The sequence below is a fragment of the Cebus imitator genome, unplaced genomic scaffold, assembly GCF_001604975.1.
Source record: "Cebus imitator isolate Cc_AM_T3 unplaced genomic scaffold, Cebus_imitator-1.0 Scaffold110, whole genome shotgun sequence".
Lineage (NCBI taxonomy): Eukaryota > Metazoa > Chordata > Mammalia > Primates > Cebidae > Cebus > Cebus imitator.
The window spans coordinates 1,786,810-1,806,024 of NW_016107425.1; the positions used below are offsets into that span (position 1 = coordinate 1,786,810).

The 19,215-nt window shown below is 37.1% G+C and overlaps 1 protein-coding gene across 5 annotated transcripts in view; it reads right to left on the reverse strand.

The window, feature by feature from the left end:
• Positions 1–19,215, reverse strand: part of SLC25A12 (solute carrier family 25 member 12) — a 229,436-nt gene that overhangs the window by 23,193 nt on the left and 187,028 nt on the right. For all 5 annotated transcript variants that reach the window (XM_017538208.2, XM_037741895.1, XM_017538209.2 and 2 more), the window contains 5 exons: positions 17,822–17,906; positions 6,281–6,362; positions 4,510–4,668; positions 1,067–1,119; positions 469–549 (listed from right to left, as the gene is read on the reverse strand). In XM_017538208.2, the coding sequence (XP_017393697.1) occupies positions 469–549; positions 1,067–1,119; positions 4,510–4,668; positions 6,281–6,362; positions 17,822–17,906 (460 nt within the window). The remainder of the gene's footprint in view (positions 1–468; positions 550–1,066; positions 1,120–4,509; positions 4,669–6,280; positions 6,363–17,821; positions 17,907–19,215) is intronic.

Genomic DNA, 19,215 nt, shown 5'->3' on the forward strand with positions numbered 1-19,215 from the left:
AACATGAGTGAAACTCCGTCTCAAAAAAAAAAAAAAAAAAGAAGAAAAATTATAATTAAGCAATGGCTTACTTAGTCTTATACCTAAAATATAAGGGTCCAATTAATCAGCCATCTCACACTTGTTTTAAAGGTCCAGTTAATATATATTAGTGGTAATTCTACTCACTACTATATTTTCTGTACTCTGTTTCTTAAAAGGAATAGGAATTAGGACTTTAAACAGTATGGAAGGTAATGCTTTAGGGGCATCAAAGAGATAGAGCTGATTATAATACTACCTCTTTTCTATACTCAAAACCAGTTAGCTTATACAATAAAATTCAAAAATTATTCCATATGATCATTGAGAAAACCTGCTTAGAATCCCTTGAGTTCAAGGGAAATGCTACTCAGAGATCTATCATATCTGTGCAAAAAGGTTAAAGGAATATATTTGTCACAAGAAGTGCCTAAGATTAATACTTACACAGCCACCAGCAAGGATTTCTGCTGGAAGTGGAACAGAGCCATCTCTTCTGGTAAATTTGTCCCGAACAAAATCATTAACCTAATTAGAAAGACAACATCAGTTAACCAAAATTCCTAACCATTTCTCTACTGGCACGCTGTTGCTTTTCCAAGTCAGCAAAATACTTGTCTTATAATATTAAAAATTATCAAATGCTTACATGTAAAATTAAAGTTTTACAAATTCCATGATAGCGTGCCAGTCTCAGCAGCATCGATTTTAGTTTTGTTTTTGAGACAGGGTCTCACTCTGTTGCTCAGGCTGGAGTGCAGTGGTATGATCATAGCTCACTACAGCCTCAAATTCCTGAACTCAAGCAATCCTCCCATATTAGCCTCCTGGCATGCATCACACTTAGCTAATTTTTTTTTTTTTTGGTAGAGCTGAGTTCTTACTGTGCTTATACTAGTCTGGAACTCCTGGCCTCAGGTGATCCTCCTACCACCAAAAATTCTAGGATTATAGGCATTCGCTATCACACCCAGCCTTGATTTTAGTTTTCTGGCTTAATGGTAATCTAAACAAATGACACAAATTCAGTTAAAAACAAACTTACAGTCAGCTTAATGGCCTTTTCTGGAGCAACCCCTATAAGTTGTGGTATCAGACCTAGGTAAAGGGACAGAATCATCAGCAATATAGATGTACCAGACATGAATACACAACTCCAACAACAAAGTGTTTTCCCCGTATTATTTACCCATCAAACATTTTAGAGTTTTCACTAAAATGGGAAAAAGATTATCCTAAAAACTCTGTATATATTTAATAATTATTTACAAATGCAGTATAATGTCACGTTTTCTTGAGGTTATAAATCCTCTTCTTAAGCATGCTTCCTTTAAAGCCTAGTTAACCAACACTTCCCAAAAAAATAAGTAAAGAAGAAATGGAGCCATGGGTCTTCTCTATTCTGGGAACATTGCCAATAACAATGTAACCAAATTCCCTCCCTTGTTACAACCAACAACATATAAACATACACAGACACTGTATACTTGCAAAAGCTCTGAAAAGCATGCTGTTACATATACTCAGATTTTGCCACTCAGATTTTGCCACAAACTATGCTACCGACATACTGGCATACAGTGGCTTGGTTATTATGGAATATTAACTCCCATAATCTGTTCTTCAGAGAAACACAGCATTCAACATTCATTTACTTAAAAAGAAGCCAAAACTGCAAAGAAAAATGCAGTTTTAAGTATTGTTTAATGAGGATCTCCTATAAGCAAAAACATACGCCTGTTGTATTATTATTTACTTATATGTCGAACTTAAGGAGAATCCCCTCAAAACAAAGGAAATCATAATCCTTAGAAAGTTAAATTTCCCAGGATGTCTGTATACTAGAAAAGAAAAAAATAAACAATACAATATCTTTTGGGCTTGGCTTTCTGAAGCTCACAGCTTATCCAAATTGTTAGCATACTTTTTTGCATACATTTTTTAAAGATGCTAACAATAAACATTTTATATCCTTTAAATCATCCAGCCAAAGGGGAGGAATATGTGTGTTTGCCTGTTTGCTGACTGCTAATCTTAAGCCTGCTTTGAGGATACTGCTGAGTGATTTTCCATGAGTTGAGAGCCAGCAAGTAATCATACATAAGGCTACTGTCAGTCAGACTGAATTATCAGTGACACACACAAATCCACACACACCTTTCATGGGTAGCAGACTGATTTAAAAGAATAAATCAGCAGATGGCAGTCTTAACTTTCTAACCCTGATGATTATCAGGCTCTATTACTTTTAATCTAACTCTCATACAACCATGTCGGCATGCATATTTGTTTTACAACTTGCCTCAATAAGGCTCATGGAATTTAATAAAGTACTGATTTGAGTCACTTTATCATTGTTGCCTGCAAAGAAATGTAGCTAATCTGTCAACAATTTTGTCAATCATCTGACAGAATAATGGACCAGTTCCAAGCAATATATGACAATCTCAATAATCATAGTGCTCACATACAGGACTCCTACAATCTTCTCCCTAATACAAAAGTCTCCCATTTAAAGAACTGCTTTTATGAGCTTACATCCTGAATAAAACCAACAATCCTCTCCCCCACTTGCTATATTGCATCCATTTAATTAACATGACATCTCTCTCAAATGAAATCTTCTGTAAGCACCTATCCATTGAGAAGGCTAAAATATGCAGTAAATATCTAGGTTCCTTTTAATGGGGGACATTTTCTTTGCAATTTAAAAGCATATCAAGGAGGAGAAAGGTCATTATTCAACAAAGAAATATTGAAGATATCAAGGAAAAAAACAATCTTAATGCCACTCAACCTTGATTCTCCATTAAATAAAATTTGGATATGCAGGGCTTAATCAGTTAGAACAAGCATTCATGTGGACAGATCTGCATTCTGGATCATGTATACCCCTTTCCACGGGGTACATGCTGTACAGGTAGAATTTTGAGATGATGCTACAGTTCTGAATATTTGAGGAAAAATCATCACATTCATTCTTAAGAGCAGGGTACTTGAGCCTGGTTTGATTTCAGAATGACTCTCTCCTCTTGTTCTATATACAATGCTAAAAATGAACATCCTTGTGGCCCTCTCCTTCAATTATAAGTGTATCAACATTATATTTTTTACTTGAATACCTGTATGTAATGCTAACCAGAGGTGTTTTTTTCTCCCATCCATGAGCCTAAAGCTTTGTTCAGGCCCAGTCTTTCTTAGGAAGAAGTTCTAAGCCAAATAGTTCAACAGAGCTCAGAATAAGCTGGGGATTAATGAGCTTGTGTGTACAAACAAACAAGTACAGTAAATTACACAAATACCCTGGACTTGAGCATGTAGAAAGTATTTTCAATGAATCCCAAGTGGCGCCCAAAGAGATTAAAAAATTAATCTCCCTCCCAAAGGAAACCCTGAATTCTAATGTGAAAACATATACATGAAAGTCATTCTCTCTCAAAAGAGACAAGTTCCTACAAAGCCAATGGGGCTGGGGAGAATTCTCCATGGGGCTGTTGCCACTGATGCCAACTGCACTGTGCTCAGTCTAGAGTGGCTGCTAACATTGCCTGCAGAAGAAAATCTCTCTGTTTTGACTGTGTACCTCTGAGCTAAATGGGGAAAATGAGTGAGATTTAGACTTGGAACCAAAGGGTTTTTCTATTTAAAAAAAAAAAAAAAAAAAAACCTTCAGATGGCTCATTTGAAAAAATTTATAAATGATCCCTGAAAGAGACAAAAACATTTGATATTTATTTTAGTTGAAACAAGTAGATAGACGGTAAACTCATCTTTGAGTGGTACCCTGGCTTCTTTTCCACAGAAAAGAGATGTATTTCTCTTCTTTAATTCTTTGAGAAAAGCAGCTCTATATTTCTTAGCTATCATCCTTGTATTCCACCTGCAGATACATGTCTTGGTTTGTAGGAGCATGGTGACATATACCCATGTTGGGACAAACACAGAATTTGGATACCAAGAAATATAAATAGCAAGAAGAAGAAATGAAGACCTTGGGCCCGGCGTGGTGATTCACACCTGTAATCTCAGCACTTTGGGAGGCCAAGGCAGGGGGATCACCCAAGGTCAGAAGTTTGACACCAACCTGACCAATGTGGAGAAATTCCATCTCCACTAAAAATATAAAATTAGCTGGGCGTGGTGGTGCATGCCTGTAATCCCAGCTACTCGGGAGGCTGAGGCAGGAGAATCGCTTGAACCCAGGAGGCAGAGGTTACAGTGAGCTGAGATCACGCCATTGCACTCCAGGCTGGGCAACAAGAGCGAAAAACTTCCTCTCAAAAGAAAAAAAAAAGAAGACCTTGTTTGCAGATTAATATTGCTAATCACCAGAAAGAATGTAAAAAGGGAAATGAGCAAAGAGAAAAAGAGAGAAACAGTCCTAGTCTGGCTAGGCATACTACATATTGGTTTCCATAATTAGTGAGTTAAAATCTGCTGCTGGTGAGATCAATCACTAACTTCAGCAGCTGGGATTTGCTTACTCACCCCGGTAGAGTCCGAAGAAGCCCTCATAACGCAAGACTTTCTTAAAACAGTCAAAGCTGTTTTTGTACATCAGCTCCCCAACAACAGAGCCAGTGCCACGCTGGTTTTGCATTCGGGTCTTCACCAGATCTATAGGATACACTGCAGTGGCTCCCACAGCTACAAAAAGAACAATTTTTAAGCTTTAAAAAGAACATAATTAAATGGAGAGTCCCTAAGAATGACAAATCTCATCTTAAAGGATGAGAAAATAAAACACAATACATATTCGCACAAAAGAGACTTTATATTATTATTTTTCTTTCCCTCACACACAGTTTAGGGATAGCAGGCTAGTAACCACTGAAATCCACAAATACAGCTGCTTCAGAAAACAACTGTCAAGAATGCTCTTTGATATCTCAGGTTCATAAATTACAGAGTAGATTACTGAGTCACTTCCCAAATTAGATAATCAACACTCAGTTTTCTATAATAATAACATTCAACTATTATGTATAACATTTATTTACATTTTCCATTAAATGCCTAAATATTATGCCATTCTTAAAATGACTGTATCTGTACACTAAGTGGCTATAATTTTAAAATTTAGTTTAACAAAGCATCTTGGTAAATTAATTAGTTACAACCATAACATTGGAGAATCACTTCAACATTATCCTATCCCTACGTATAGAATTTGGTTTAAAAGAAAATACGGCTATGCTTCAGGATTTCTCAGAGACTGAAAAATGTACTTACATGAATGAGAGTATTACACATTTTGACTGTTGAAAGCTAAAACCTAGTTTGCAACTTTTAAAACTGAGAGTGAAAAGAAAAAACAAAGAGTCTCGAGTTCAGGCTTATCTCAAAAAATCGTAAGCATTTTAATCACACCTGCTAGTTCTTCTCAACAAAGCAACTTCAGATTCTACACATTTTCTATGTAGAATATTTAAGCAAAATAGTTTCTCAAATTTTGGCTGTGAACAGGGAGGGAAGGAAGATTCATTTTTGCAAATAAACATCAAGTCCAGATATTGTTAAACCAGTGAAAAGGGAAAGGAAAACATATAAGCAGAAAAACCAAAGTGAATCACTTTGAGAGGTTGTTTTATTTCATGAGGTTCTGGGATTCATATCCCAAACCTCAATTTCTTTCTTTTTTTAACTTTTATTTTAGGTGGGGTACATATGAAGGTTTGTTACATAAGTACACACATGTCATGGGGGTTTGTTGTACATATTTCATCACTCAGGTATTAATCCCAGTACCCAATAGTTTATTTTTTCTGCTCTCTCCCTCCTGCCACCCTCCCCCCTCAAGTAGACCCCAGTGTCTGTTGTTTCCTTCTTTGTGTTCATAAGTTCCTATTTAGCTCCCATTTATAAGTGAGAAGATGCAGTATCTGGTTTTCTGTTCCTGCATTAGTTTGCTAAATAGCAAATCTCAACTTCTTAACCTGCACCATAAACACAGTCTCATTTTCCAGTTTTTCATACTGGCCTTAGCCAGTATAATTAAGGTGAGTACAGCATTGCATCCCAGACTTTCACATTATTACACAGGTTTTGTCCTGAAGACAGACTGGAGCCAGATGGTCCATAGACAGCCATTGCTATGACAAGTCCTCTGATCACAGGTAAAAATAAAAGAACACTTCAGAAAGCCCCGAATTCATGACCCATGGGAACAATGAACTGCACCTTTGCTGATCTGCCTCAGTCTAGTGAGATAATATTACCTTAACAGAAGCCTGAAACAGGACATAGACATGTCACTCACCTCCAGCAACTGAGCCCAGAGTGAATCTGTAAGCAGACTCGGCAATCTGGAGCCAGATAGGCCTGCCTAACCCAGGAGAATGCTGCAGAGAAGAAAACAGGTAAAAGAAATCTTGCACACAGCAAGTGAAAAAGCTACAATCTGATTATTTTAAGACAAGGAAAAACAAAACCTAAAAGTGATATTGTTAATGCAGTAATACCTTTTCTAAAATTAGAAAATAGGATATTCATGCAGCCAAAAATGGAAGCAATCTATTTAAAAACATAACTCTAGCATCAGTATTTAAAAACCGTATTTGGCCAAATATAAAGTAGCTTCCCCTTACCCCAATTTTTACAAGCGTATTAAGGCCTCATTTATCTGCTACTATTGGGGAATACACTATTAGTTTACAGAAGTGAATCTTTCAGGTAAACAAGCATTTCAGCTATGAAATTTTTTTCCTTTTTTAACTAACAAAATTTAAAAAGCTTTTTAAAGTATATAAAAATTAATTTGATTCCCAAATCAGAGAATATTGATCATAATCTACTATCTCTAATGACTACTGTCATAGTTCTAATATAAAACCAATAATAACTAGAAAGGAGAAAATTCACATACTTGCCAATGTCTTAATTATATATACATAAATCTAAATAATATACATTATAAAATTACATACAAGATGTATTTTAAAGTATATACAAAAATAGAAATTATAAACGAGATAAATATTTTAAATAATTGTATATTTCACTCATTAATTAGTGCAAAAATATTATTATTATTATTATTATTTTTTGGACACAGGGTTTCACTATGATGCCCAGGTTGGAGTGCAGTGGCACAAACATGGCTCACTGCAGCCTCAAATTCCCAGGCTCAAGCGATCCTACCAACTCAGCCTTCAAGCAGCTAGGACTACAGGTGCATGCTACCATACCCAGCTAATTTTTAAATTTTTTGTAGAGATGGGGGTCTCCCTATGTTGTCCAGCCTGGTCTCAAACTCTTGAGTTCAAGCAATCCTCCCGCTTCGGCCTCCCAAATTGCTGGGATTACAGACATGAGCCACCCACCTGGCATAAAAATATTCCTGATATTACTTTCAAATACCAAAATCCATGGACGCTCATGTCCCTGATATAAAATGGTGTAATATTTGCATATATCCTATGCATATTCTCTTGTATACTTTAAATCATCTCTAGGTCGGCTGGGTGCAGTGGCTCACACCTGTAATCCCAGTACTTTGGAAGGCTGAGGCAGGCGGATCAAGAGGTCAAGAGATCGAGACAATCCTGGCCAACATGGTGATACCCCATCTCTACTAAAAATACAAAAACTAGCTGGGCATGGTGGCGTGCGCCTGTAGTCCCAGCTACTCGGGAGGCTGAGGCAGGAGAACTGCTTGAACCCGGGAGGCAGAGGTTGCAGAGTTGAGATCGCGCCACTGCATTCCAGCCTGGCGCCTGGCGACGAAACAACACTCTGTCTCAAAATAATAATAATAATAATAATAATCATCTCTAGGTTACTTGTAATACCTAATATAAGGTAAATAGCTGTTATACTGTATTCTTAAATTTTGTATTTTCTTATTGTTTGTTTTTTCCCCAAATATTTTCCATCCACAGTTGGTTGACTCCAAGGACATGGAACTCAAGCAGATGGAGGGCTGTACTGAATACGCTTCAGTATAATTAACTGAATATGCTTAAATTAGTTTCTAAAATGATTAACCAGTTAATTCTGATACTTTGTTTCAAAGACAACAGTTGAAAACATAAACACAATCTGTCCCTTCAAGTCAATGATGATACTTAATCTCACACACTTTGAAGGAATTCAAGTTAAGACATTGCTACAGATTCAATGCTTGTGACTCCCCAAAATTCATGTGTTGAAACCCTACCGGCCAATGTGATAGTATGTGGGGATGGCACCTGTGAGTGGTAATTAGGTCATAAAAATGGAGTCCTCATGATAGGATTAGTGCCATTACAGTATAAGACACAAGAAAGATGAACTCTCTTTTTCTCTCCCTCATATAACAAGGATACAACAAGAAGCCTGCTGTCTACAGACTAGGAAGACGGCTCTCACCAGTAACTGAATCAGCCAACTCCTTAATCTTGTACTTTCTAACCTCTAGAACTATGGGAAATAAATGTTTGTTATCTAAACCATCGATGGTAATTTGTAATAGCAGTCCAAATAAAGACAGGCATTTTAGCTTACATTTTAAAATCAATATAGCTATTATGCTACCTATTAAAAACTTATTGGCACCAGCACTTTGGGAGGCCGAGATGGGTGGATCACGAGGTCAAGAGATCGAGGCCATCCTGGTCAACATGGTGAAACCCCGTCTCTACTAAAACTACAAAAAATTAGCTGGGCATGGTGGCGCGTGCCTGTAGACCCAGCTATTCAGGAGGCTGAGGCAGGAGAATTGCCTGAACCCAGGAGGCAGAGGTTGCGGTGAGCCAAGATTGCGCCATTGCACTCCAGCCTGGGTAACAAGAGCGAAACTCCGTCCCAAAACAAAACAAAACAAAACAAAACAAAACATAGAGCAGGTGCAGTGGCTCATGCCTATAATGTCAGCATTTTGGGAGGCCAAGGCGGGCAGAACCTTTGAGGTCAGGAGTTCAAGACCAGCCTGGCCAACATGGTGAAACCCTCTCTCTACTAAAAACACAAAAATTAGTCAGGTATAATGGCAGGCACCTATAATCCCAGCTACTTGGGAGGCTGAGGTGGGACCATCTCTTGAACCAGAAGGTGGGGGTTGCTGTAAGTTGAGATCACACCACTGCACTCCAGCCAGGGCGACAGAGCGAGACTATGCCTCGAAAAAAAAAAAGTATACAGAACATTATTTCCCCCTCTTGGAGTTTCTCAATCACAAAACTGGATGAAAATAAACCTAATTCTCATAGATTATGAATTATTTTCATTCATGTCTCCTTTCAAAAGAATATGCTGAATTAAAACTCATAGAATAAAAAGGCTATGATCTTAAATAAACATCAAGTAACCACTAATTCCCTTATTCATATAAAAAGGTTTCTCCTGTGTTCAATCACATATATTTTTCTTTATACTTTCCTCCTTTAAAGAATGTTTATAAGCCCTACAAAATCCTATGAAAACTGAAGGATTATACTGTGCTTTAATTCTTTGCTAAAAACATTTCTAACCATAAATACCCAAATGCCTTTTGACAGAAATGTCACCTTCACTCTTATTAAATAATATTTAAAAGAAAGCACACAATATATGGTTAGCAAGATTTTTTTAAGATTATCACTTATGGCTCACTTGTATTCAAGTATATAAATTAATGTAATTAATGCTATGGATTTTACTTCATGAATATTCATAAATGAAACGCTATCACTGTCATCCCTATTAATGACTGTGTACTGAATTTTTAGCATTTAGGCTGAAGGAAAACACTCGGCACTAAGAAGATTGCCTGCCGTGAGCAAATGGGCCAAAGAAAAAGACGCTCTTTCCCTTAAGGTTATGATTATGATCATAAAGTTTGATATTTAACAAGGTTAATTAAGTGTTTTTCAAAACAAGAATTGAGAATCTTAAATGATTTTTAACCTACTCCCTAAGCATATGTGTATGATAGGAAATAAGTCAAGACCTCATTTAAAGAGATGTCTCTTCATTTTTTTGTTATAGGTATCTCATTTTGCAAGTGAGAATTAGGTCTAGTGAAGTGGCTCACATCAGTAATCCCAGAACTTTGGGAGGCTAAGGGAAACAAATCACTTGAGCCCAAGAGTTCAAGACTAGCCTGGGCAACATGGTGAAACCCCATCTCTACAAAAAATACAAAAATTAGCAAGGCGGAGTGGTACATGCCTGTAGTCCCAGCTACTCGAGACGCTGAAGTGGAAAGATCACTCGAGCCTGGGAGGTTGAGGTTGCAGTGAGCAGTGATTGTCCATTAAATAAGGCAAGATTATGTCAGTTAACAAGTCAAACAACCTTCCCAAACCATACTGCTAACTCAATAGAGAGAGCTGCCTCTTTTAAATGTCACACTATTAATGGGTAGAATAAAAGGGAGAAGTCGCTAAAGTTTTTATACTGAGCATTGGAAAAGGGAAAAAAGGCTAGATTCTATAAAAACAAAAATGTATGACTGGAATGGCAAAATAAGGCTAGGGAAAACAAAACAAAATTTTTCTGTCTGCAAATCATATCTATGACTTCGGTAGTCTGGGATTTGAATTCAATATTCCCGGCCTTACAAAGTAAGATTAAAACCTAAAGCCATGACAGTATAGGAGGAGATGAAAGAAAAAAAATTATATATATATATATATATATAATTGAATATATATATTCCTGAATGCTAAACAATAATTTTCTCTCAGTAAAAGGGGAGTTAAGTTCTGTTAAAGATTATAGTAAGTCATGAAGAAAAAAAAAAATAAGACGAATGTAATCCTAGCACTTTGGGAGACTGAGGTGGGTGGATCACCTGAGGTCAGGAGTTCAAGACCAGCCTGGCCATCATGGTGAAACCCCATCTTTAAAAAAAAAAGTAAATGACTAATAAATAATAGCTAATATATAAACCTAATTTCCTTTTTGAGAACAGACTTCCATTTGTGGTTAAATTATCACAGGTGATGGAGGTAAAATGTTCCAAAAAAGGAATTCCTAAATGGACTGTAATATCTTCCAGTGTGTGCTCATGAATCCAAAATTCAAAGAAGGTCCACAGAAATGCAAATTACATGAAGAAAACAAAGTTCTATGTCTAAGGAATGCTATACACAAAATAAAGATAAAAATAATTCTAACATGCAGCCATAAAAAAGAATGAGATCATGTCTTTTGCAGGAACATCGATGGAACTGGAGGGTATTACTCTCAGCAAACTAACACAGGAACAGAAATCCAAATACCATATGTTCTCACTTATAAGTGGGGGCTAAATGATAAGAGCTTATTATGAACACAGATACGGAAACAACAGACCCTGGGGTCTACTTGAGGGAGAAGTGGGGGAGAAAGGAGTGGAGCAGAAAAGATAACTACTTGGTACTGGGCTTAATACCTGGGTGATGAAATAATCTGTACAAGAAACCCCCATGACATATGTTTACCTATGTAACAAACCTTTTTTGTTAAAAGTTAAAATAATAATTCTTAATAACTCTAATAGTGTTTTGACAGACTACAACTCAGCTTATAAGCCGCGGTTGAGTGAGTGGCCTATAGCTTTAATACAATTCTCTATAGAAACAAAACATTTTTAAAGAAAGTACATATATGCCCAAGCAGGTCCATCACAGATCATTTATCCTATACAGTTGAAAAAGTAATTATGTAATATACAGTAAAGAAAAAGAGAAGGTTTGTTTACCCATTTTCACATAGGGCCAAAATTGGTCTATAACCTGGTTTTAATATCCAAACTGTTACATGCTTCAAAAATATACATCCACTTCTTTCTGCAACCCACTTCCTCTTTTATCTCACTTTCCTCAAATCAAAATTTCCATTTCTCTCACTGTAGGTCATCTTAATAGCAAACATATTTACCCATAAGACTGTTGGTGAGTATTTAGACTGTTACGATATTTTTGCAATTGCAAATAATGCTGCTATAAACAATCTTTGCTCATACCTCAGCCTCCCGAGTAGCTGGGACTACAGGTGCACACCATGCCTGGCTAAATTACTTGTATTTTTAGTAGAGATGGGGTTTCACCATGTTAGTCAGGCTGGTCTTGAACTCCTGACCGCAAGTGATCCACCCACCTCTGCTTCCCAAAGTGCTGGGATTACAGGCATGAGCCACCACACCCAGCCTAAACATTCTTGTACATATCTCTTAACACACATATGTAAACATTTTTGTTAGGGACTATACACAGGAGAGGAACCAACAGTCATGGGGTATGTGTTTCTTCAACTGCAGTGGTACTGACAAATAGTTTCCAAAGTTGTGATGCTAGCAATTTCCATTCCTTCACCTCTTGAACAACACTTGCCATTGTCAGATTATAATTTTGGTCAATCTGGACAGTGTAAAATAGCATCCCATTGTAGTTTTAATGTGTGTTTTCTTATACTAATGTTATTAAACTTTTCTATTATTTTCCTTACCATTTGGATATCCTCTTTTGTGAGGTTTCTGTTCAGGTATTTTGCCAATTTTTCTATTGCATTCCTTGCCTTTTGCTTATAAATTTGCAGAAGCTTATTATACTATATATTCTGGATATAGATCCTCTATTATTTAAATGTATTGCAAATATCTTTGCCTATTGTGTAACTTGTCTTTTCTCACTCTTAGTGGTATATTTTGATAAAAGTTCTTAAATCTAATGAAGTTTAACTTATTAATCTTTTTTTTTTGATTAGTGTTCTGTACTGTTTACAAAATCTTCGCTTATCTCCAGATCATAAATAGAATCTCTCATCTTATCCTCTTTAATCTTTCACATTTAGAACATTTTAACAGGAAGTGACTTTTGTGTATGGTATGGGGTAGTGATTTTTTTTTTTCTAGTTGAATAACTATCATTAATTAAAAATTTAAAAAATAGGCCTGGTGGAATTTCAGCCAGCATAAAAAAATTAAAACATAAAACATTTCAGGCACTTAAAAAAATGCAAAGACATATTAATACTTTTTCCTCACTTCCTATTCCCTTCTACCTCATGGAAGTAGATGAGGGTAGATTAAGCAGTGTGTCATATGTATGTTTGAGCCCATCTTGGAGTTTGCTCCTATATGCTTCTCATAGTCAACAACAGTAATAAGCACAATAGTAGTAGTTAATATTTGTTGCATGCTTAGCAGGTGTCAGGCTTAATGTAAGTGTATTATGACTTGTGTAATTCTCACAATAATCCTATAAAGATGAATACTGCTATTCCTACTTATTTATTTACTTGAGACAGGGTCTTGCTCTGTCACTCAGGCTGGAGTGCAGTAGTACAATCACAGCTGACTGCAGCTTCGAACTCATGGGCTCAAGCAATCCTCCCACCTCTGCCTCCTGAATAGCTAAGACTACCAGCGCATACTACCATGCCTGGCTAATTTTCTGTATGTTTTTGTAGAAACAGGATTTCATCATGTTTCCCAGGCTGGCCTCAAACTCCTGGGCTCAAAACAATCTGCCCGCCTTGGCCTCCTGAAGTGCTGGGATTACAGGCACAAGCCACCGTGCCTGGCATACCTTCACTATTTAATAATGAGAAAACATAATAAGAGGATGTTACATAATCAGTGGCCAAGCTCTTAACTACTGTCTCCCTCATAACTTCTATTTCTGGACTCAGATTCTCCATCATGAACAAGTGTTTTCATAACAACTTTCATAAGTTGAGATAATAAAATATATATTCTTCTTCCTATTTTATATTTGGGTTTCTAATAGACTCATATAGGAGAACACTCTGCATAATAAATGTAAGTAATTATATACACCTAATTTGGCAATATAGGAAACATTACAATAGAATCAAATCAAGAGATCTTCTAGAAGTAACATGGGAATAGTTATAGTTAGCACTACTATAATTCTGTGGACTAAAGAATGTTAGAAACTGAGTCACTAGGATTACAGTCTATAAGGCTGCCTTAGAATGCCTCATAAACCTGAAATATGTTAACTGAAGAACATTTTTTCAAGGCTAAAAACCGAAGAAAGTTTATTCCATTACTTTGGTTGCTCTAAGAACTTAAGTGTATTTTCATATTATTCTACTTGAGTCCAGCCTGTATTCCTTACAAAATTTTAAAAGTTACAAAGGAAAAAGGAGGATAAGTTTAGAATTCTGATAATAAAATTCATTGATGCATACCATTTTACAGAATGCAGGAGCTTGAAAGACTCTCAGAAATACATGAAGATACTCACTTTACTAAAGGGAAGACTGAGGCCCAAATAAACTTGTATCAGATCTCAAGTACAGTAAAGGTCAGATTTCACAATGGCCATTAGTGGACATTAATCTAATAACCTTCATAAATCTGTATCTACAAAATTCTAATAATTACTTATTATTTCTGTTGAGCTCTATTTTCTCAGATTTTGTTCCTATAATAATGTACAGGAAAATATACATTTAAGACCTTAATTTTTATTTCACTGTACCTAATTCTCTGTAGAAAAACTATCTGCTATGTGAGAGGAAACATTAAAAAGTTTAGCTAAGCGCATTGGCTCATGCACACTATAATCCCAGCACTTTGGGAGGCCAAGGCCGCTGGATTCACATGAGCCTAGGAGTTTGAGACCAGCCTGGGAAACACGGCAAAACCCTGTCTCTACTTTAAAAAAATAAAAAACAAAAAGGCCAGATGTGATGGCTCATGCCAGTAATTCCAGCACTTTGGGAGGCCAAGGTGGGCAGATCAGGAGGCCAAAAGATCAAGAGCATCCTGGCCAACATGGTGAAACCCCATCTCTACTAATAACACAAAAATTAGCTGGGCGTGGTGGTGTGCCTGTAAACCCAGCTACTTGGGAGGCTGAGGCAGAAGAATTGCTTGAACCCAGGAGGCGGAGGGTGCAATGAGCTGAAATCGTGCTACTGCACTTCAGCCTGACAACAGAGAGAGACCCTGTCTCAAAAAAATAAAATTAGCTGGACATGGTGGTATATGCCTGTAGTCCCAGATATTCAGGTGGCTGAGGTGGGAGGATCACTTGAGCTAGGAAGGTCACAGCTGCAGTGAACAGTGATCGTGCCACTGCAATCCAGCCTGGGTGACAGAGTGAGACCCTGTCTCAAAAAAAAAAAAAAAAAAAAGTCCTGAGATTCTTCCTTTGGGGACAATGTAAAAATACCCAAGACCTCTACCAGCTCTCTAGAAATTCTAGATCCCTGTACCATCTCACTGGTTAAGGAAAGGCAGAGAAAGTACTCCACCACCATCACTCTGGATACCAATCAGAGATCCAGGGAAGAAGAAAATGGTGGTTTTTTATCACTGCCCATTTCCTAAATATCTGACAAGATCCTTGAGGTCACCCATCCCAGCATAAAAGTATCAGCACTGCCACTGAAGACAGGCAAATCATCTTGAATCTGTCTTAAAAAGAATTCACAGCAGTAACAAAATTACATCACTTTCCTAAGGATGAAGAAATGTGAAGAATGCAGACTCAGGGTGCCAAAGATTGCAAAACACTCTTCAGATATGTCCTCTAGGAAAATTGCTAGGGGCAAGAGAGGTGGGTGAATAGAAAAGTAAGCAGTAGAAAAACTGAAGAGGAGGAAATGAGTTGAGATTTTTAAATTCAGTTTACAATGTTTTTAATAAGCTAAATAAAATATTCCCCAATTACAAATATTAAGGATACTACCAGGGAGAGACATATCAATAGACACGTGTAACACTGCAAAATATCTTCTTTTGAAATGTAATTTTTCAAAGGTCAAGAGCAAATTTTCACAAATGTATGTATTACAAAAAATAAGATTAAATTCAGGAGAGCTCTTTAAATATTTCAATATGTCTCATTTTTTAATTTTATAAAAAAATTTTCACATTCTTTCCTTTTACTAAATGCTATAATTTTATAAAATTTTATTTCACTGAATTGAAATAAATCCATCCATTTTTAAAGGATCTGAAACCTTCTAATGGAAAAACTTTTTTCTTTTTTTTTTTTAAGACAGGATCTTACTCTGTTGCCCAGGCTGGAGTGCAGTAGCACAACCACGGCTCACTGCAACCTCAACTTCCTGGACTCAGGTGAGTCTCCCTCTTCAGCCTCCCAAGTAGCTAGGACTATAGGCACACGCCACCATACCTGGCTAACTTTGTATTTTTTTTTTTTTTTTGTAGATACAGGGTCTTGCCACATTGCCCAGGCTGGTCTGGGACTTCTGGGCTCAAGCAATCTGCCCACCTCAGCCTCCCAAATTGCTGGGATTACAGGTATAAGCCACTGTGCCTGGCCTAGAAATAAATTTTGATGGCAGCAGATAAAAGAGTTTTTCTGGTACAAAAGAAACTAAAATGCAATGAGCTATAATATGTTTTAATCTATAGGAAGCTTCATTACACACTAAGCAAACAATTAAGGTATTAACACAAAACGTAGATATAATAGTGTTTCTTTTCCATTTTCAATTTATTTCAACCTGACTACAAAATGTTCTTCTTCATTATGTAAAGTAGAACTGGAAATTCTAATTAGTTTCACAGGTAGACTCATCATTCCATGGAGCTCAAGTAAAAGAAAGATTTACTACCAAATCTTCCCAAAGTGAACTACACTTACATACCTTGACGTTTCACTAACACATTTGGTGAAAGTGAACAATAACAGTAGCCCAATCCTGGCTACTCAACAATATGCCAGCAATGAAGAAAGAGCAGACATGGCCTATGTCTACAGCATGCACATTTAGAAGCTTTCTCTCTCACTTTCTCTCTCTCTCTCTCTTTCTCTCTCTCTCCTGTCTTCTTTTTCCCCTCCCCACATGCCTTCCCCATGTTGTCTAGCCTAGTATGGCATCACAGACTCCTAGAGAATTATGAGGCACACAGGTTCCACGTCTATTAGAGCAGGAAAGTACCATGAGGACAATGACTGGCCCTCCTAACCCACACACAAAAGCAATGTGACCCTCTGCTACCACTGAAACTTCTTTCAAGTGCTACAGAAACAGAGGTTTCAGCTTAAAACAAGATTTGTTAAAAACTGTTCTATTCCACTTTTCAAGGTAATTTCATGGAGGTTTTTTTTTTTTTTTTTTTTTTTTCAAGATAGTATTTGTAAAATCAGAAATGGGACTGTATTAATTTTACAGGACTCAGAAGCTATTGTTTTAAGCATTCTTAACATATAAAAATCAAAGCTAATATTTATCAAAAATGTAATAGTCAACGTTTTCTTTCTGAAAGTTAATTTTAAGGGGAAGGAAGTCAAACCATGTATGTATGGACTCTTATTTTTCTTAATAAAACAAAAAACAAAACACAAACATAAATCTAGTTATAAAAATATTCCATAGGCTAGGCACAGTGGCTCACACCTGTAATCCCAGCACTTTGGGAGGCCAAGGCTGGTGGATCACCTGAGGTCAGGAGTTCGAGACCAGCCTGGCCAACATAGCAAAAACCTGTCTCTACTAAAAATACAAAAATTAGCCAGGCATGGTGGTGCACAACTGTAATCCCAGTTACTAGAGAGGCTGAGCAGGAGAATCGCTTGACCCCAAAGGCAGAGGTTCCAGTGAGGCAAGATCACACCATTGTACTCCAGCCTGGGTGACAGAGCCAGACTCCATCTCAAAAAAAAAAAAAAAAAAAAAAAAAAAAAAAAAAAAAAAAAAAAAAAAAAAAATATATATATATATATATATATATATATATTCTATAAAAGTGGGGGTAACAGTAGTTCTATAAAGGTAATCTTTAAGCTAAATAAAGTCTTTCTCTGGAAAATAGTTTTTAATTTTTATGGCATTCAGAAGCTGTCAGCTTCTATTTAGGCTACCAGTTCAGCATTTGTGAAGGTGATCATATTTATAAGACTACTCATACCTGTCTCTGAAGTTCTGCCAGGTTGTAAGGTAAGGCCCCTTCAGCCAATGGGGCTATTCTCTCAATATCTGCCAAAGTCAAACGCCTTCAGAAAAAATATAGGAAATAATTGTTAGACACTGACAAACTCCTCACGCCAGATCATCTTTTCTCCAAAAACAAAAACCAAACAAATCAAAAAAACCCTGAACTACAGTTTAAAATCATTACTTCCTTATTTACATTGATCATTTTAGTGACAAAAAGTCTTTTTAACTGTTTTCATCAACAAAACCCAAAAGACTCCAGAGAAATATTGTGGAGTGCATGAATTTAGTAACATTCCAGGGATAGATATTAAAATCAAATAAATAATTATTGCCAGAAACAAAACTATAGAGGTTGACTGTCCACTAAATGTGTCCCCTAAGGATACCTATTTAAAGCACAGGTGCAAAGTATCTGGGAAGGATTCATATAAATCTGATAAACACTGGTTGCCTCCAAGGAAAGAAACAAGGATAGGAGTGAGCCTTTTTTTTTTCAACAGTACATTCTTTCCAACCCTTTGAGTTTTGACCCATTTTGAGGCAGAATAGGGTCTGGAGACAGGGAGCCTTCCCTTCAGCCTCTGATTGGTCATCGGTCAAGTCTTCATTTGCGTAGGATGTAACTTCAGCTTCTGATTGTTTGCAGGCTGAGCCTTCACTTCAGCCTCCAATTGGTTGTGGGCCAAGTCTTCATTTATTTAGGGTGTAACCAATAGGAAACCTCTCACGGTACTTAAACTCAGAAGATTTGCAACTGGTACTCTCGAGCTGATTGCTCAAGCCTGCTCCTGATCTGTGGAGTATACTATTGCTTCAATAACCTATGCTTTTGTCTTCTGTTGCTTTGTTTGTACGTTTTGTCCAATTTATTTGTTCAACATGCCAAGAAACCAGACAATTTGTAGGCAAGACCCTCGACTGGTAACATATTTTGCCAAGTCAGCCAGGAGGTAAGCCTGAATTTGAGGATTTATTTTTCTTTGCTTTGCTTTTTCCTTTTTTCCTTTCCTCTTATTGAGCCTTCATTTGTGGGCACAGACTGGAGCTATCTCCATGTAGGGCTCCCTCCACTCCACACAGGGGAACCCTTTCACCTCTCTTTCCCTTTTCCAACATGAGACCCTCCACAGACAGCATCTAAGCATAGAGGCAACTGCAGGTCTCTGGCCAGGGCCGCTCTCCATGGAGGCTGAAAGGTATCCATGTGGAAGCACCTAAATACCACCACCTAGTTTGGTTGAGGGACCTGAGTACTTTTCTTTTTTTCAGTCTTTCAGAGGCTGTTTCCTAGTAGATCCTTAGTAATTGAGGGCAACTAGTCAGGGCCACTCTCTGGTGTTACCTGAAGGCCAAGGAGGGAATGAG